Source organism: Asterias rubens, chromosome 16 (genome assembly GCF_902459465.1).
Source record: "Asterias rubens chromosome 16, eAstRub1.3, whole genome shotgun sequence".
Lineage (NCBI taxonomy): Eukaryota > Metazoa > Echinodermata > Asteroidea > Forcipulatida > Asteriidae > Asterias > Asterias rubens.
In genome coordinates this window covers 8,669,037-8,688,902 of record NC_047077.1, presented here as the reverse complement: position 1 = coordinate 8,688,902, position 19,866 = coordinate 8,669,037, and the positions used below count along the sequence as shown (strand labels likewise).

Sequence of the window (19,866 nt, the reverse complement as noted above, 5' to 3'; positions counted from 1 at the left end):
AATAGAAATGAGTTAGGACGCATTGAATCCATCCTCCTAACTCGAGATAGTTGGTGGGAAAACTGATAACGATTTCTCATGCAAACATTTTCAGAAACAGCTATCCAAATTTAAAGACAATGGACACTATTGGTAATTGTCAAAGACCAGTCTTCTCACTTGGTGTATCTCAACATCTGCATAAAATAACAAACCTGTGAAAATTTGAGCTCAATTGGTCGTCGAAGTTGCGAGATAACAATGAAGGAAAAAAACACCCTTATCACACGAAGTTGTGTGCTTTCAGATGCTTGATTTCGAGACCTCAAATTCTAAATCTGAGGTCTCGAAATCAAATTCGTGGAAATTACTTCTTTCTCAAAAACCACGTTACTTCAGAGGGAGCTGTTTCTCACAATGTGTTATATCAACAGCTCCCCATAACTCGTTACCAAGTAAGTTTTTATTTTGAGTAATTACCAATAGTGTCCACTGCCTTTAAGTTTCCAAGGATATTGTGAGCGTTTTCGAATCGAAGGCTCAGGCTCAGGCTTGGGCTTCAGACTGATGCAGCCATTTTGAAGCCGCGTACGAATCGGAGGCTCCGGATCGGGCTTCGAATTTGAGGCTTCGATTTTGGCTGAAAACAGCGCCAGGCGAAGCCTCCTCAAGAGGTGGCTTCGCCAGGCTTCATGACGTCAGATTCGTGATGATAAATCTTTTTCTTGCGGCAGCCATTAAAATCCTCGGTTACCGTTCAATAAAATTGACAAATTTGGCTCTTTTGATTGTGTTTTACTATTAATAACAACAGTCTTCACCTGATATATCACCCATGAGAAGGCGAACAATTTGCATCAATGATATTAAGGTAAGTTTTGATATATAATGTAAATTTTTATGATAATTTACTTCGCGTTAAAAATGACGTGTGCCCATAAACTTAGTGCTGCATCTAATTCGTGAAAATTGTCTTTTGGTTTTATTCTCAACATTTACTGATGAAGATAAGCTACATTCGGGAATTATTTGACAGGATAATATTTGTGAAAGTAGGGCCTGTCTTCTTAACTTGGTTATGGTCTATTTTTCGTTGGCAGAAAATTAAAATTCCTTGTCTGCTGATTAAAAACGACACTTGTTTATTATTTTTTATAATCCCAAGGCCGAGAGCTGGATAGTGATTATAAATCTTGCGGTTTCGTTTAAGCTGAACCGATTATTTTATATAAACATTACATTGAACACTCTTGTTACTTATGAATAATATTTCGCTTTGTTCCTTTTTTTCAAGAATGTTTTTGTTGTAGGCCTACTTTTTTAATAATAATATTTCATATTGTTTACTTCTGACTGATGTACCGGGTAGTAATTTATTTGAGTTTTCTGAAGGGAAATACATTTCTTGGCAACTAAAAAAAAAAGGTTACATGATTACATAAATTTAAATATTAGCCATGAATGAATGAATGATGATACATGTACACCTGCATCAACTTATTAAGCAGAGGCTATATAAGTATGGGTTGGGTGTTGAGATGGGGGGGGGGACTTTGCTAGAAAAACACCTTTTGCTTGTGGACTAAGGATTCCAACTTTTTTGTAGAAGAGGACTGGCATTCATCAACATTCTTACTTGTATTAACTTTCATTGTACAATGTAGATTTGGAAGAGTGACTTTGGTGTGAGGAAAACCACCCGGCCGAGGTTCAAGTCTAATAGGGGCAAAAGGATACTTGAACACTGCCCATATCTGTCAGGTATGGTTTGAATCACAAAATTGGTTTTTACCCATATACACCAATGTGTGTTATATAAGCACTGTATACTCAGTACTTACCTGAGTTTTGTGAAAACAAAAATCACAGGCAAATTACTCAGGTGGGATTCGAACCCACAACCTTTGCAATTCTAGAGCAGTTTCATGCTAAACTAGACCACCGAGTTTGCCCAGTAGCTGAGGCAGTTTGAATCCTAAATTTTAGCAGCCGGAACTGCAAATGATATTAAAATTGCACCAGGTTACGAGTATTCAGTTTGGTTTTTACTCCGGTAAGTATTGAGTATATAGTGCAATTACCACATCGGTGTTTATGGGTTAAAACCAAAATGAATACTATAAATATCAAGGCTGTGGTATTATTCACTCAGAAAAAGACGACGGTCTAAACCCACCCGTATACACTGTGCGTAGTAATCACACCGCACGACCCACCCGTATACACTGTCACATTGCTGAAGTAATCCGCACTCGTACCACTAACCGCATGCTGAGGCTGTGTACGGGGGCGTCGTGTCGTGCGATGTGCCGGATGTGGTTAATTTTACGCTCAGTGTACAATGTATACGGTAGTTGCGTTTGTTCGGAGTGACAATTTGACTGCCTTAGCAAGGCTTAGCAAGGCTAACCCGACATCCTTTTGAGATGTTTCCGATAATCAGTGGTGATCTGGAGTTCGAGAGACTTCCAAGTCAATCCCCTCTTGAATGTTGACCTTTGTTTTTTATATCTAAGGGGGGGGGGGGGGGGGGGGGTAATAGAAAGTAAACTCTCTAAACCAACATTAAATCCCAAGAGCTAAAAATCAATTTTGTTTAGATACATTGTACAATGATCACCCAAATGGTATGATAATGCTATAATTTTGCAATTTATAATGTTGAGGGCTGCATTGATTATTTGATCATACATGTACTCAAGCATTGATTATTTTATTATACTCAAGCATTGATTATTTGATCCTACTCAAGCATTGACTATTTGATCATACTCATAAGATTGTATCTTCTTCTCATTTCAGTTACAAGGATCTGCAGAAAAGCATCAATGTGAGAAGCGTAACATGTGCTAGCCAGTTCCGCATCAAAGCGAAAGACCTGTTAGTTCATTTCAGAACAATATAAGATGTCACCAGTAGTCCTGGACAACAAGTGAAGTTTACTACTCATCTAGTGTCAAAAACATTGTAGTCACGACTTTGACAATAGTTGTGACTATTTTAAACTCCTAAGATACATTGCGGCAAGTTGTTTGCCGCAGGCCCAATCAAGTAAAATTTGTGCTAAAAGGATTAAAGTTGTAGGGAATAGGCAAGAGCGACACAATGGGAGACTTTCCAACGCTAGGTGGCAGCAGACTTACCGGGTAAACTTCCATTGTTTACGTAGTTATGAGCTTGCACATAATTCTGCGAACATGGCTTTACCCGGTAAGTCTGCTGCCACCTATCGTCCTAGAAAGTTTCCTAGTCGTGACTGTTTTTTTAGTAGTCATGGTAGCACGTCGAGTAACGTGAGTAGTTGAAAAATGGTATTTGTAACTCGACAAGGCAATCAATAGTCTCCACTTCGACACTTGTCTGTCACACTAGTCGCTCAGGCTTAGTCATCAGTAGAGGAAATATCACTGGTGATTAAGCAGAAGAAACTTCACCTGTGTCGATAAAGATATAAAGCTCAATTCTAACTCTGTAAAGTAACATAAAGCAAACTGACCTGTCCTTATTTGCAATTTTTTGCTAGCAACTATTCTACAGCTGAAAAATACAATTAGAAAAAACTTGACAATTCCGAAATACTAACCTAACAGTTGACGAAATAATCATGTTTCTTGACTTTAAAGTGGAGATCATCATAATTGCAATGAACTTAAAAGTTGTTAAGTAACCTAACATTTTCCCAGCCTCATGGGAGAACACAAACAATCATTTATTAGCACCGTCTTTGTAATCTTAAAAAAAGTTATTTAAACAATCAATTGCTGTAAATTGATACTTCTTTTGTTTAAAAGTAACTCAATTTATGATAAAATAAAGTTTTCATTGTTGTGCAGTATAGCTTGTATGCAGTTTTTACTTGATAGTCAGAGTAATGTTATTTTTATTCTAAAAGAATACTATAGTTTTCAAATAACAGAACATACCTTTCGAAATTTCCCTGCTTTCCAGTTTCAATGCAAGGCATGTTGTTGACATATATTACAACAAAATAAAGCTATGTTTTCAGAACATTTTTGGTCCGTTTCGTTGTTGATGAAAACAACCATCATTTGTTGGCTTTCACTAAAATAAGTCATTTTACAATCAAGTGAAGCTAAAAAGTGGGCTGCTCTAAGTTATTGAGGTATTTTTACAATATTAAACCATCAGAAAGCAAATATGCGTTTGTTACAATACAAATGGTATGATTATGTGTTTTGTGGTGGTGTTATTTTTTGTTTTGTTATACAATCATTAAATAAATGCCTCGCACACAAAAAGCAGACGACGCACGTTTGTTCTCGTGCATTATTATTTCCCCCATGATCCACCACGAGGGCCACATGAAGCCTAATCCCGCCGTGAAGCCGAAGTGTTCGAAACAATTTCGTCGCCATGTTGTTTATTGTGAAGCCTGAAGTCTCACTGAGCCGGAGCCTGAAAATCCCAAGCCTCAAGCCTCAAGCCTGAGCCTTCGATTCGAAAACGCTCTGTGTTTCATTTTTAGTGTTTATCTTAGGCAAGACAGGTAGGGGCGCCATTATCGTTTGCCTGGTGTTGGTGGGAAATGACGCTCATAATTTCTCAAGCAAACGTTAGCTTTCAGAAACAGCTAATATCAAGAGTTAACTTTCCAATGAGTGGACATTAATTTAGTGTTTATCTCGGGCAAAACAGAGGGCGCCCTTGCCACAGAAAGTATTGGTTATTGTCTGCTAAGCGCGCAGGCTACCAGTTACATTGTACATGTGACATTGTAGCTCGGTCGGTCACCTTGTTCCGGTGTAAGCATAACGTTGTTTTGCTTAGCAAATTTTTGTGATTAAAGGCAGTGGACACTATTGGTAATTACTCAAAATAATTATTGGCATAAAAACCTTACTTGATGACGAGTAATGGGGAGAGGTTGATGGTATAAAACATTGTGAGAAACGGCTCCCTCTGAAGTGCCACAGTTTTCGAGAAAGAAGTAATTTTCCACGAATTTGATTTCGAGACCTCAAATTTAGAACTTGCGGTCTCGAAATCAACCATCTAAACGCACACAACTTTGTGTGACAAGGGTTATTTTTCTTTCATTATTATCTCGCAACTTCGATGACCGATTGAGCTCAAATTTTCACAGGTTTGTTATTTTATGCATATGTTGAGATACACAAACTGTGAAGGCTAGTCTTTGACAAATACCAATAGTGTCCACTGCCTTTAAGCAGCTCCATGAAACTGGTGTGGTTGGTTGGGCAATTACGTTCACCATTTCCCCATGCAATCAAGATACAGCCTATAGAATAAAGTTTCTTGAATCAATATCCTAGAGGAAGAAGATGGTGTGTTTGAGAAACATTTGCTCAAGGAGGCAGGGGTTCCTTATGTCTTGTTAGACGGAATATCCTGGGAGGGGCACGCGACAAACTATCCTAAGATAAAGTGTCTCTTGAGACACAGGGTGCACTGGGGGCTGACCCGGGTGAGCTACCGGAATGACGTCCAAGCTATTCGAACACACCGGGGCAGACCGGGGTCGACCCAGGGAAGCTAAACGAACGCAACACAATAACCTAAGGGGGTACAGAACGGAAATCTATCCCTTGAGAGAGACCCAGCGTCCTGGATCAATCCAGGCAAGAGGTCTCTCGGGATTTGTTACATTTTTAAAGAAAAGAATTTCTATCACATCGCAATTTGTCAATATAAACCACTAGGGGAACTGAATATGTAAATGTTCAAATGGTTTGGGGGTTGAACAAAGACACACTGACTAGTGGGACTCGAACCAACGACCTCCGGGTTAACCTGCGGCACTCTATAAACTGAGCTATCTAGCCGTATGTTGGCGGTCTCCCTACTTCTTAATTATTACCCAGTTTTCTTTGGGGTATTTGGTAGTTACGGACGGTTGGTCGAATCTTCTGTTTGTGTGTTTCCAATTATTTTATAAATAATTATTCAATAATATCGTATTAAAGGCAAATTATAAACATTCTGGTCACAACGACATGTTTAATTAAAAAATAATACATAAAAAGACAGGAGGAAGTCAACTGTTTATCAGATGCATTTAGAAAATAATTAAAGAGTTGGGTAATGAATACAAATTGCACTAGCGAGGATTGAAAAGACAATAAAAGCTTGCTAACAATAATATGGGCCTTCTTACACCCAAAATGCGTGGAGCAGATAGGCCAGGAGATCGACAACAAATCACCGACAGCTAGTGTCGACTGAACAACAGCAATGACAACACCGACAACTATCATATGAAGTCACAAGCTCACACTTCACCTTCACTGGTCAGGGGTAAAATGAAGACCTATCGGAGGAAGAAAATAGTATGGCGCTCTAGACTTCTTCCTCCATGGTGTGCAGGCCTTTACGAGTGTGTGTGTGCGTGTGGCGCGTTAACGGGGGCGTGCACGTTTCAGTGTTTGACATCGGTGTCGAGGCATGAACAAGCAAGTGTGTTTAATAGTGGAGAAAATAAAAAGGAAAAAACTACTCACGTTTTACTTTACAAAACCTTTTGTATGTGATGATGAGGTCTTGGTTGTATAACATATAGAGTTGCTTTGTCTGCCGTGAAAAATGAAATAGAAAACGAGTGTTAAGTTCTCTCAGCTCCTTTAAAATAAATGAGACAACAAACAATACAAGAAAATAATATCGACCATGGAAAGACACACAAATAAATTTACTTCTTATTGATTGTCTTTTAGTAGTTCTTACTCATGGAGGCCTTGTTGTTCAAACAAACTGATTGGATGGTGTGATATTTTAGAATATAAATTAATATAAATACAATGGCACTTGGTTAGGTGATTTGAGGCAGAGGGGAGAGAGCTAGTTTTTGATAAATTAATTTTGGGAATTTTTAAACTTCCAACTTCCAACCGAAAATCAAGGTCAAATTGTCACTATCTGTGTAGCGTTAAACAAAAGGAGACTCAGTGTGTTATGTTGCTCGTGTCACTGAACACACACCCTGAGGTGTGCATGCCTGGACTTCCATAGAAGGAGACTGAGTGCGTTATGTTGCTCGTGTCGTCACTGAACACACACCCTGAGGTGTGCAAGCCTGGACTTCCATAAAAGGAGACACAGTGTACATACTACATGCAATGTAAGTAACATTTCCGTGCCCAGGGAGTAACCTCATTTCAACCTGTATATCACCCGTTGAGCAAAGGTACAGTGTAATAATCACAACATAAAACTTTGGGAACCACGATTTAGCAAAATCATCCTTTTAACAACAAAGACAGAGTTGAAACAAACTTCTGTTTAACAATCTTGGGCTTATCCCATCCAGGTTCTTCAAAGGAACTGGGTAAATTCCTTTCCAAGAAAGTATTCCGAAAATCCAATTTTGATTAGGTGACTCGTTTAGAAAATTTTCCTTTTCGGTTTTTGATGTAGCCGGTGTTCCATGGAAATCCATCCGCCGGAGACAGTACCCCTTAGGAAATTAACTTGGTCTGGAGGAGGAAGAATCAAAAGAGGACGCTATCAGAATTAGTTTGTAAACAGTTCGCCATTTATCGGGGGACAGAATCTCCTGCCTCACCGGTTTGTTGCGAATTAATTTGTGACGTCAAAATTCGCTTCGCATTCACAGGAAGATGAACCGGGCTCGATTCATTTATTTATTTATTTATAATTTATTTATTCCCTCAAAACCTCGCAAAAAGGAGAAGATAAAAAGATTTATAAAAATTACATCAAAAATACAAAATAAGGGACATAGACACGCAAATAAAGAAACAGGATAACCCTGACACTCTCGGACGACCCCCAGACCATCCTGAAAAAGTATGACATAGAGAGATTGTCAAAATGATCTGAGTGGCATACCGAGAGTATCAAGGTCATCACATTCAAGAAACTGAATACGAAACAAAACGGTTTTTACACTATCACAAATACCATGGTTGACGCAGTTTGCATACTTAAGCTTTACAGTAATTGTGTTCCTGTTTATAGGTGTTGTGTTTTAATTCACTATAGAATGTTCAATTGGAAAACAAACTATAGGTGGGTATTGACGTGACCAACCCCACCCCGCTCATTAAAGTATAAAGATATAGTGCAATCACAAAAGAAAACAACGATTTAGCAAACTCATCCTTCAAAACGATGTTGAAACAATCATCTGTTTAACCGTCTTGGCTTAACTCGTCCAGGTTCTTCAAAAGTAAATTCCTTTCCAAGAAAGTTGTAAAAAAAATCAAAATTTGATTAGGTGACTCGCTTTGAAAGTTTCCCTTTTCGGTTATTGATGTGAAATTTAAGATGTTGCTAGTTCGTTTCGATTTTTTTTACGTCAAAAGTCGCTTCGCATTCGCAGGAAGTATGAACCGGGCTTTACACTAATTAGTGACTACTAAAATTGTACGCCCGTTTATGAGTTTTCAATTCCCTAACACCGATGCAGTTATTGTAGGCATGCAGTGGAATCACAAATGGAACCACGCTTGTTTAAAAAAAAATGTTGAAACAAACTTCCGTTTAACAATTTTGGCGTATCTCATCTAGGTCCTTCAAAGGAACTGGGTACATTCTTTTCCAAGAAAGGGTTTCAGAAATTCAATTCTGATAAGATGACTCGTTTAGAAAATTTCCCTTCTTGGTTTTGCATGTGAAATGTTAACTGTTGCCAGCTATCACTCCAGCCTCGCGTTCGGGTGAGTCATTTTAGATCCATATATAAACCTTGGTTGAAGATGTTTTTCTTCATTGCATCGGATGAATGTTGCTACGAAAGCTGCCGCAGACATTATTTTCTACTACTTAGTTATTATAGTACTACATTATTTCCTATTTGCAATATCTATGTTGTCATTGTTTTCCTAGCCTATGTCTTCGGTTCAAAGATTTGAGAAAATTAACATATCTTGATAAAAGGTGCTTTCGAAGGGTGTTATGGGCGGCAGAGCTGGTAAAATAAGATTAAGCGTAGAGGTAAGTGAGTTGTAACCGTCTCGTTATTTTCAAGTATAACAATAGGGCAAAATGCTTTGGTGAAGGTCAGAAGGGTTAAAGGAACAAGTTGCCTTGGACCGGTCGAATTGGTGTTTGAAAAGCGTTTGTAACCGTTTGTTATAAAATGAATATGGTTGGAAAGATGTTTAAAAAGTAGAATACAATGATCCACACAAATATGCCTCGAAAATGCGTGGTTTTCCTTTTGACTCCCATAAATGGCTGACCTTGATAGTCGACGAGGTAAAAGGAAAACCGCGCAATTTCGAGGCATGTTTGTGTGGATTATTGTATTCTTCTTTTACAACATCTTTCCATCCATGCATTTCATAACAAACGGTTACAAATGCTTTTCAAAGACCAACTCGACCGATCCAAGGCAACGTGTTCCTTTAAGAAACAAACTTCTGTTTAACAATCCAGGCGTATCTCGTCCAGGCCCTTCAAAGGAACTGAGTAAATTCTTTTCCAAGAAAGTATACAAGAAATTCAATTTTTATAAGGTGACTTGTTTAGAGAATTTCCCTTCTTGGTTTTTCATGTGCAATTTTGAGCTGTTGCCAACAATCACTCCAGTCTCGCGTTCGGGTGAGTCATTTCAAATCCATATAATTCTTGGTTGAAGGTGTTTTTCTTCATTGCATCGGATGAATATTGCTACGAAAGCTACCGCAGACATATTATGTTCTACTTCTTAGTCATTATAGTACTACATTATTTTCTATTTTGAAATATATATATATGTAGTCGTTGTCTTCTTAGCCTGTGACTTTGGCTCAAAGATTTGAAGTTATTTTGATAAAAAGGAACTTATTTGCGTACGGTGTCATGGGCGGCAGAAATAGTAAAATAAGTTTAAGCGTGGAGGTAAGTGAATTACTAACAACAATCTCGTTATTTTCAAGTAGAAAGATAAGGCAAAACATTTTTGGCGGAAGTGAGAAGGGTTTAGTGAATGAAACAAATTGGAATTTGGATTTCGCTACCTTATGTTAATCGGGAGCTAAAATGCCTAAGGGCTCCAGTGATTTGATTCGTATTTTTAATTCCTGTTGTCAGTTGTGTCTCAAGTTCTTGTTGTGTTTATTGTTTGTTTTTCATGTGTTTATATCATAACCAAATACATGGCAAAAGTAGAGTGTAGGCCTAATATTTCATATCTTCTTTTGACAGGCTGGAGGAGGTGGTGATGAGGAGCCTAATGACACTCCAAGCAAAAAGACTATCGACACAGAAGCAGCTTATCAAGCCGTGAACCAGTATTTCAAACAGTTGGTAAGTTTTGAAGAAAATATTAATTTTAATTTAAAGGATCTGAACATCACAGTTGTCAAAGGCCAATAATATTCTCACTTTTTGGGCGTATACTTACTATATATACGTTCGATAACAAGCCTGTGAAAACTTGAGCTCGATATTGGTCACAGTTGCAAGAAAATGATTTGATGTTTTCATGGCGTAAATGTCATGAAAGACTCCATAATGAACGGTAAAACCATCCACTCATAAATCAAGTGTATACAGTTTGTAATCACTCATAAAACTAATGGGGAAAACCTGACGAATTATTGAGAATCAGTTTACTTCGAATTGGCTGTGGAAAAATAAATTAGGTTTTTATTCCCCTAAATTTGAATCTGGGAAACGTTCTGCATGTCAGTAACTTGTCTCACATTGTGATTCCATTAATATACGGATTATTCATTATACGGATTATGCTGGAAATAACCGCTCTGGATTTTCGGCGATATCTCAAAATTGCTACCACCCTTTGAGAGAAATTTTCACGGGTTAGTTTTATTATCTACTGGCGATGACTAGAGCAAGTAGTTTCAAGAACTCACTCCAAAATAGTGAAGAACGAGAAGTTCGTCGATCCACTGAAAGCCAACTAGTCCCAAGGCTCCAACTTACAAAATTTATAAGCAAGACTTATAGGTAATAAGCTATGGAAAACGAGTGAAAGTAAAAACTTTGAGAAAAAAGGCTCCTTCTGAAGTAACGTAGTTTTTGAGAGAAGTTATTTCTCACTAAAGCAATTATTTTAGTTAATTTCGAGACGTCACACGTGAGGTCTCGAAATCAAGCTTCTGAAAGCGCACAGTGACAGGGGTGTTTTTCTTTTATCATTATCTCGCAACTTCGACGACCAATATTTAGCTCAAATTTTCACAGGTTTGTTATTTTGTGCATACAAAATTATGTTGAGATACACCAAGAGAGAAGACTGGTCTTTGACAAATTACCAAAATGTATATTAGATTAGATTAGATTTATTTATTGTCCACGTTAAAAAACAATCTAAATCAAATGAGCTAAATTGGCATATCTTTTCAAAAGCACCACACGCATAACTTGGATCGGTCTCTCCTCTTTGCAGCAAGCCGAGCAACTAAGGGCTCTCAGGAAACATCACGATGAAGAGATTGAAGCACACGAGCGAGAAATCAACCGCCATACGGAATCCATCAATCGACTCAAGAAACGCAAGAATGAAATATCAATGGCTGCTTCCTCCAGTAGTGACGTCGAATCATTCTTCAGATAGATTCATAAGAAGATTGTACATAATAATATTGTGATATAAGTAGGATGTGAAACTTTGCATGTTGGATACGATTATTATTATAGTAAAGTTGTGGTAACATCATGTATGAGTTGGAGTGGTCCTGAAAACAGATGGATCGAAACCAATGACAGGGAAAATGAAGGATAGAAGAAGATGGGGAGATGGCATCAGGGTTTATGCAGGAACAACATTGACCAGAACTGCAAGAAAGAGTAATGAATTTGCGTTTACATGAGGAGGGCTATCCGGGGTACATCGTACACTGAATGAACATAGCCTAAATGATGATGATGGTTCTGAAAAGGTTCTGTTATAGATGTCAACTCAACGTTTCGATCAATATGCACTGATCGTCTTCTGGAGATGAATTTGTTTTACTTTGATGGATTTTTTACTGTACCCCTATACGCTAGAACCAGTGAAGCGACTCTGTTTGGTTGAACCGCTATTGATTTCGGTGAATAATGTTCTACTGTTCACCTGTGGGAAATGAAGACAACCCACAACACCGCACCCAAAACCACGCCCATTGCAAAACCATGTGAAGTTTATAGTTTCTGGAGGAAACTGCATGGACAGCAATATTGAACCCTCCACACTCAACTGTATCGAGATCATCATTATTTTTCTGAGAAAAGTAGATCTTTTCGAATTGTTGACCTTTACTCCACAATCTGACAATGGTTGGTGGCAAAGAAAGAGAGACATTGCCAACTGTACAAAACATCAACAGAGGCCAAGTCACGACTTGAGACGTATCATCAGCGAGAGGGTGTCCGGTAATGTTGAAAAAACATCTTCTGTCGAACTCCTTAACTCATGCGTCCTAGGACCAAGGTCCCCACATGATGCACCCAGTGCTGGGATCAATCCACGCAATCAAAAAATTAGGACCGCGAGGGGGACACTAACTGATTCTGAAAAACCATTGTAACCAACAATTAAAAACATCAGAAAATACCGGAACATGATAAAGGACACCCCATCTCACAAGAGGAATATTGAGACATTCTGAATGTAGTTCATCAAATTAGGTCTGCCCAGTCATTTTCCTTTGGTTTTTAGAATTATTGTTTCGTCCCATTAGGCCTACTCCATTAATGTATTTTATGTACAGGCGTAGGCCTACAATTGTGTGTTTGGCTGTATATAATTATTCTTATTCTTATTCTTATTCTTTATTTGGCCAATAAACAATTACAAATACAAGCAGACAGTATGTCAAATAGATAATTATAAGTACATGTACAAAAGTAAATACAAAGCAAGAAAAACAATAAGGGCACAGGAAATTATAAAACAACCCTAATGTGATGGCCAGGATCAACAAAAGTATAATTAAACACTGTAGCTCGAAAGCCTGTTAATCCAGTCACATAGGAAGGAAAAAATTGAACTTAACTAGTCAGTGTTGTCTTTTCAATTGAGACGGAGATTTATTATAATTTTGTTGAGATTTTTTATTCACAATGCGTGTAAATAAATAAGTCAGAATAAACTAACTTTATAATATCTCGTCACTCCGTGTGTAATCCATTTTTTGATAATAATAATTGTATTCAAGCTTTTTTTGTGGCATTTTTACAGCGTAGCATTGTTATTGTCGGCATGTCTCACGTCAAAGTGTTGAATTTTATGCCTAGCTAGGACTATAAATTTACGTATGTTTCGAAATACCAAAATGTACATCTTTATCTAGTCAAACTGTCTTTGAAAAACGAAGATGATCATTCAAAAGATCAGAGACATGTCTGTGCAAAAGATAGCACATCAGAAACGGCGAAAAGAAAAAGCGCCCTCTGTTGTCCGCCTTTCGTGGAAAAAAAGCAAGGGAAAAAAGACCCTCTATCTTTCTCAACAACAAGAACAAGAACTTATTTATGGAATACAAGCACGTCAGAGCCACTAATAAACAAAAACATACTTTTATTAACTAAAAAGTATCTAAGTTTCTGTAAAATGTACTTTATTTTATTGAGTTACGACGATGATCTTCAATCATTTTACGAATAAAATACCAGCAGTTAAGCAGTCACATGACCGGCTAAGAAGGACAGAGGTCACGAAAAGGTCACTCATCGACATCAGACAAAATGGCTCTCGCAAGGTTATCATCTACTCGTCTTTTTCGCCCGATTGTCGCTGTTTGGTAAGACATAATCTGCCGGTTATGAATATTTTGGCATAATCGGTTGTCCTTTAATTTTCAAAATGCATTTTTGTTGGTATTTTGTATGTAAAAGATGGAAATATTAACCACATTGCACTCCTGAGTGCGGACCATTTCTTCGGTTCGGGGCCGCCATCATGCAGTGTGTATGCTTTATCGCCATTATTTAACCAGTTCTGATATGGATTTATTTCACACCCCTATTTCATTCCACAATAAAATTTAATTGTATAGTGCCAATATGTAATCAGTCAGCCAAACTCGCCCCTTCAGTTCAGATTGTTTACAGTTAAACTCGAAATGCTCGAGCTTTGTTTATCTTCTTGTTTGTTGTCATTTTGTAAATAATTATTGTTGTAGTATTTTTGTTTTGAATACGAAAATAATCAGATAATACTAATTAGAAGAATTTAAACCTTAGATTAAACATAGAATCCGGAGAACGCTGAGCTCTGTGTTGTCTGTGGATCCTGTGACGTATAGATACTGCGCGATACGTATGGATGTATGGCAAAATTACCCTAACCCTAACCATTCCAGTTTAGCCCCAAATGGGGCTGTAAAGTAACAAGTACACAGACGTGTGTCAGTCCTACTAAAAGCCAACAACAAGCGGACAACAAGTCAAGAGCACCAACAACATGCGACAACAAGTTTCAAATACCTAAAAAAACAGCAAATAAACCAAAAATATATTAGAACTATGTGTGCTTTATAATATAAACTAAAATGTAATGGAAAAACTTCAAGAAAAGGGTGAATTTTTTAACCAGAAAAAAACTTAACTTACCATACATGCGTACAAAAAAAGGTGTTCACGCATCCATAAAATTTGTCTCACAATGACACACTCAGCGTCCTCCGGTTCCATTTCTATGAGTTTAAAATAACTTTCATTCAATTCACTTTTCATTTTTACAGTCAACTGCAGCGTGGATATGGATCTGATTCAGGCGTCATGGGCAGTGGATCCGGCAAAGTAAGTTGTAACCCAATGTTGGTAAATTCATTCATCCAAATGCTGTTTTGCTGTACTGCAATTTCAGACTTTATTTCCCGTAACTGATGTAAAAGAATCATTGACCTTATGAATTTTTTTTTTGGGGGGGGGGGGGGTGAACAAAAAAAGATAACGTTTGAAACCTGTTTTCATATCGCGTGTTTTAAAAAAGAGGGAAAATTGTGTATCAGGATTTCTGTTTTGTTTGTTTACTTGTTTGGTTGTTTGGTTCATTTTTGTGGTTTTATTCTCCAGCAGACCAAAGAGTGTTTACATTTATGTCTTGTGACGCTAAGTCCTCATCTATAAAAGTAAAAAAAAATTGTCATCTCGTTAATAATTTTTTTTTTAAAAAGTCAACATTCCTTGGTGACTTATAGGAAAGGTACTGAGTGTACAGTGCTTTACAGTACATGCATAGATCTATGCATGTACATGCATATATCTATGCTATGGGTAAAACTATCTAAGAATATTCTTTATCCTGATCTTAAAACCCTTTTTCTTAAAACTTTAAAGCAAAAACACCTGCATTCTTAGAAAAAAAAATAAGTCCAAGTAAACAAAATCTTTTCATATGTTCACTGGTTTGTTTTTTTAAAGGGGAAGAATATTTTTTATTTTTTTTATAGTAAATCTGAGATGGTACATTTTTCCACCTTTATAAAAGCCTGTGACTGGGGTAGGTAGACTGTCTGCATTTTCGCCTCTCAAGACTGCATACAAAAAAGCAGGAGGGGGGGGGGGGGTATTTTTTAAGTAAGTTGGCCCGCCCTTTGTGATGTTGAACTTTTGAATCTTTGACAGGGTGGCGGCACTGGTGGTGCAATCCGCGATGCTGGTGGTGCTTTTGGAAAAATGGAAGCAGCCCACGAGGACCAGTATTTCAGACAGTTGGTAAGTTTCGAAGCAGGGCTTAAAGTTGGGGGAGGGGGAATTCACAAGACTGTAAAGGCCAAGTCACACTGCAGCGGAAACGATAACGAAGTCACACTGCAGCGGAAACGATAACGATCACAACGCAAAGAGAACACATTCTATAGGTTGAATTGCTCCACTCAGAGTACGCACACCATTCAACCAATCGAGGGCGTGCATTGTTAACATTCTGGTTTTTGTTCTCGTTATCAAGGCCTGTGTGAACGGACCTTAAGGCTTGTACATGTTGCTAAAGTTTTAACTGTCAGGGGCCACATTAGTTTTACAAGACCAGAATGAAGACGAGGGAAAAAGCTACAAACAAAAGTAACAAATGACTGTTTTAATTTGAACGAGCACTAGCAGAAGATTTATCTCATGTATTATGGTTACCATTTCTTCAACACTCGTTACAGAATTGGACGATTTTTTTTATCAAGCTGAAAGTCAATAATATTTTAACCAAAAGAACACAAGATCGTCAGACTTTAGTCATGAGTTATCTGACCTAGTTCATAATCGCTGGCCTCGGACCCGCGATCCATTGCCAAGTTTTGGTGCCCCTTCAAAAGTTTCCCATAAACTGTAACATTTGCTATGGAAGTGCCCATTGCAAAATGACAATGGCAATGCCCCAAAGAGAGGTTTGCGAGATAACCACTTATTCAGCACATTTATTTGCGGTATCACCATGTGAATATCTGTTTTTGAGTAGTGTTGGGTTATGAAAAGAACCGGTGGTTACTGACTCGACGTTTCGATCAGTATGCTCTGATCGTCTTTATTGGATGAATACAAAAAGTGAATCTTACTTCTCATTTTGATTGGTCTCTCCTCTTTGCAGCAAGCGGAGCAGCTAAAAGCCCTCAAGAAACATCATGATGAGGAGATTGAAGCCCACGAGCGAGAAATCAACCGCCATATTGAATCTATCGACCGACTAAAGAAACGCAAGCGTGAAATAGGATCTGATTCCAGCGAAAGCGACTAAACGGGTTTTTAGTTAGATTCATAGGAAGATTGTTTATTATTAAGTTGTGATTTGAAGTTACTGATTGAGTTTAACATAACATGCATTGTCACGCCACAACCTGCAATACTTCAACTTGATTCACCCATTCACCCAGATTCAATTTAAGACTCTAAACACCCCAGACAGTTAAATACTGATCGCTCAATGGGACACAAACACACTTCAAATACTTTGGGAAGTTAATGAGATGTCCATTATGGTTGACGGTCTTTTGTTGGGTGTTGTTTTCAGTTAGTGCTCCTGTAAAATTCTCAAAATGTAGAAGCAGTGTTAAACTTAAATGACAAAAGAGAAATCAATTTTGATTTGAGGAAATGTAAACTTATGGAGAGTATGCATGACTTGGCTACTTAAGAGTGTGCAGTTTTAGTAAAGAATTAAATGGAGCAATTTAACTTTTGGTGTCTCTCCATCACATTACATGTATATAAACTGGATGATTTCACATTGAGATTAATGTTAGCATTAAGCAATGCCTATCAACTGCATTGGTTGATGCCCACCTTGGCCCGCTTTCATAGCGCTGCTTAACGATTGGCAAATTTCTGCACTTTAGCAGAAAATGTTGCTGCAGTTTAAACGTATTTCACATGTTTGGCAGCAATCTTGCGCCTTCACCATTGATTTCCATAGTGATGTCATTCATTTACGTGCAGTAAGCACCGAATGGTTATCTCGTGCGCTTATGGTAAGATTTTTTTTCTTCATATTTTCTTAAATAAGGTATGAAAGTAAAGCTTCAGTCGATAACATCAAATGTTGCTGTATTCAGAGTTGACTGATCAAACAACCCACTCTCTATAAGTGAAAACCGTTTCCGTTGTTTTTAAACTTGATGATTTGTTTTATGTCCAGGCATCAACTTTCATTCAGTGTTACTTTGTTAAGTTTGTAAGTGTTACAAGTAAACATTGTGTTTGATTAATTCGGATTTGTGTGCGAAAAGAGTCGGTTTTTTCCAATCAACTTTGAAATATGTATGCAAACTTAAGTTACATTTAAATTGACAGAATCTAGAGTACACCAGACCCTTAAAAGAACCTGTAAGAGCCAATACTCGTCAATGAAACCCTTTTTCGTTTCAAATGTATTCTCTATGAAGATTATTTCAAAACGGCATAACACGTTGAAATAGCGCCCTCATGTGACAATCGGGACACTTTTGAAAATCTCAAAAAAATGTATTGAATTGAAAATTGTTTGTTTATGCATGGATTGTTTATTAAATAAACATTGGTTATTCTTGAGTGATGTCTTGTTGTATTTTATTTGTTCTTCACGAGGTCCTTTGAACATCTGGAAACAGAAGGAGAGTAGATCAGCTGCATTATTGCATCTTCTCGGCATAAAAAAATGCATAATTTTGTTTAGTTTTTATAAAAAACAAAGATCATAATGGATCTGTGAGGCCTGTAAGGAATTTGTTGTCAATATTTTGTAAACAACCAAACGTTGGGGTTATGTTTTTTTTCGCATAACAAAACATGTACTAGGTAGTGTAATTATAATTGCATGCTTGCATTGCAACTTCTCGATAAAAAAACGCCACAACAATTTGTTCACAGTTTTTTTCAATAAACTAAAACCATATAGATCTGTGAGCTATGCATGTCTAGATTGACTGTTAAGAAGTTTTACTGTCAATTTATAAACGACCAACATTTGGAGTTATGTTTTCCTCTCACGTAGAGACACATTTTGTCCTTTTCTCCTCCTGCACTAAAAATAATACACTGGACACTATTGGTAACTGTCAAAGACTAGTCTTTACAGTTGATGTGTCTCAACATATGCATAAAATAACAAACCTGTAAAAATTTGAGCTCAATCAGTCGTCGAAGATAATGATAGATATAACACCCTTGTCACACGAAATTGTGTGCTCTCAGGTGCTTAATTTCGAGACCTCAAAATAATTCTAAATCTGAGGTCTCGAAATCAAATTCGTGGATAATTGCTTCTCGAAAACTACGTTACTTCAGAGGTAGTCGTTTCTCACAATGGTTTATACTATCAACCTCTCCCCATTACTCGTTCATTACAATAGTGTCCACTGCCTTTGACATCTCCCATAGATCCCCCAAAAGACCCTTTTTTTTCTTCTTCTTTTTTAAGTCCCTTCTCCTTATTAAATGTAGTGAATACTGCAACATTTCAACCAATTTCGGATAGATTTCTACGATGGATCATTCGTGTTTTGAAATTGTTTATTCTGTCTTTTGAAAGTCCATTTATTTATATTCTCCAGTGATGGTTGGTTTGATTTGTTAATCACCCTCCCTAGAATGACCCCTTGATCTTTAGGAAGAGTTTTTTGTATAAACTAATGTTTTACTCAAATAATGGTAAAATACACACATTTTTGTATGTGTGTTTGACAACAAGAAAAACACCCAAATCTCTATGACAGTTGAACAACCCATCAAAGTTGGCGTAATTTTGGACGGGGGGAAACCACCCTCCAAAACCTTTCTACTTTCGCCCAAAACATAAGCAATTGAAAACCATTCATACATAAATGTTGGAATATAACCACTCGAAAATTATCTATGCCCCCCCCCCCCCCCCCCCCCCGAGCTGCCATGTCCACAGTGACATTTCTCTTTGCTTATCGAATTTAAAATTACTTTGAAGCACGGAACTTTTTTATTTGTAATTCATCAATGAAACACGACTGGACATGGTCAACAATTTTGCAAATCAATGGTGTATACCTAATAGGTACCTACGGTTAATTCCGACCATAAATTTAAAGGGATAAATTCAAAGGCCACGTTGCCTTTGATCGGTCGAGTTGGTCAATGAAAAGCGTTTTAAACCGTTTGTTGTGAAATTGATATGGTTTTTGAAAGATGTTTTAAAAGTAGAATATAATGATCCACACAAATATGCCTCGAAATTGCTTGTTTTTTCTTTTACTTTGCAAACTAACACGGTCGGCCATTGTATGGAGTCAAAAACTTGACTCCACAAAATGGCCGACATTGTTAGTTCACGACGTAAAAGGAAAATCATGCATTTTCGAGGCGAGAAAAAATGTTCTCAATTTACTAATACTGTACGCGCACCCCCTACTTCTTGAAACTATACCCCTCAGCAGAGCTTCTGCTTTTAAAAAAGAGACTAGAGCAACAAATAGTGTTCTGCAGGTCTGTCAAAAAGCATGCAGGTGTACATCTGTTTGTGTGAGTACATTGGCAGAAACAGATGAAGAAATGAATAATGCAATGCAAGTTAGCTTA

At 37.5% G+C, this 19,866-nt stretch overlaps 2 protein-coding genes and 1 long non-coding RNA gene across 4 annotated transcripts; all 3 read left to right on the top strand.

Moving 5' to 3' along the window:
* The first annotated feature begins 612 nt into the window (after positions 1–612).
* LOC117301151 lies at positions 613–4,158 on the top strand. Its single transcript, XR_004520263.1, has 3 exons — positions 613–850; positions 1,644–1,740; positions 2,782–4,158. It is a non-coding gene; the product is annotated as an uncharacterized LOC117301151 (long non-coding RNA).
* A 4,551-nt stretch (positions 4,159–8,709) lies between these two features.
* Positions 8,710–12,723, top strand: LOC117300996 (ATPase inhibitor, mitochondrial-like). Of its 2 annotated transcripts, none has more exons than XM_033784869.1 (3): positions 8,710–8,913; positions 10,108–10,209; positions 11,315–12,723. In XM_033784869.1, exons 1-3 carry the CDS (start codon positions 8,875–8,877, stop codon positions 11,480–11,482), a joined length of 309 nt encoding a protein of 102 aa, XP_033640760.1. In that variant the 5' UTR covers positions 8,710–8,874; the 3' UTR covers positions 11,483–12,723. The 2 variants fall into 2 exon arrangements, with proteins under 2 accessions (XP_033640760.1, XP_033640761.1); XM_033784870.1 differs by lacking the exon at positions 8,710–8,913 and adding an exon at positions 9,718–9,801.
* Positions 12,724–13,547: 824 nt separating this feature from the next.
* Positions 13,548–17,871, top strand: LOC117301193 (ATPase inhibitor A, mitochondrial-like). The gene is made up of 4 exons (XM_033785096.1): positions 13,548–13,652; positions 14,595–14,652; positions 15,481–15,570; positions 16,436–17,871. Exons 1-4 carry the CDS (start codon positions 13,597–13,599, stop codon positions 16,580–16,582), a joined length of 351 nt encoding a protein of 116 aa, XP_033640987.1. The 5' UTR covers positions 13,548–13,596; the 3' UTR covers positions 16,583–17,871.
* The last annotated feature ends 1,995 nt before the right edge of the window (positions 17,872–19,866 follow it).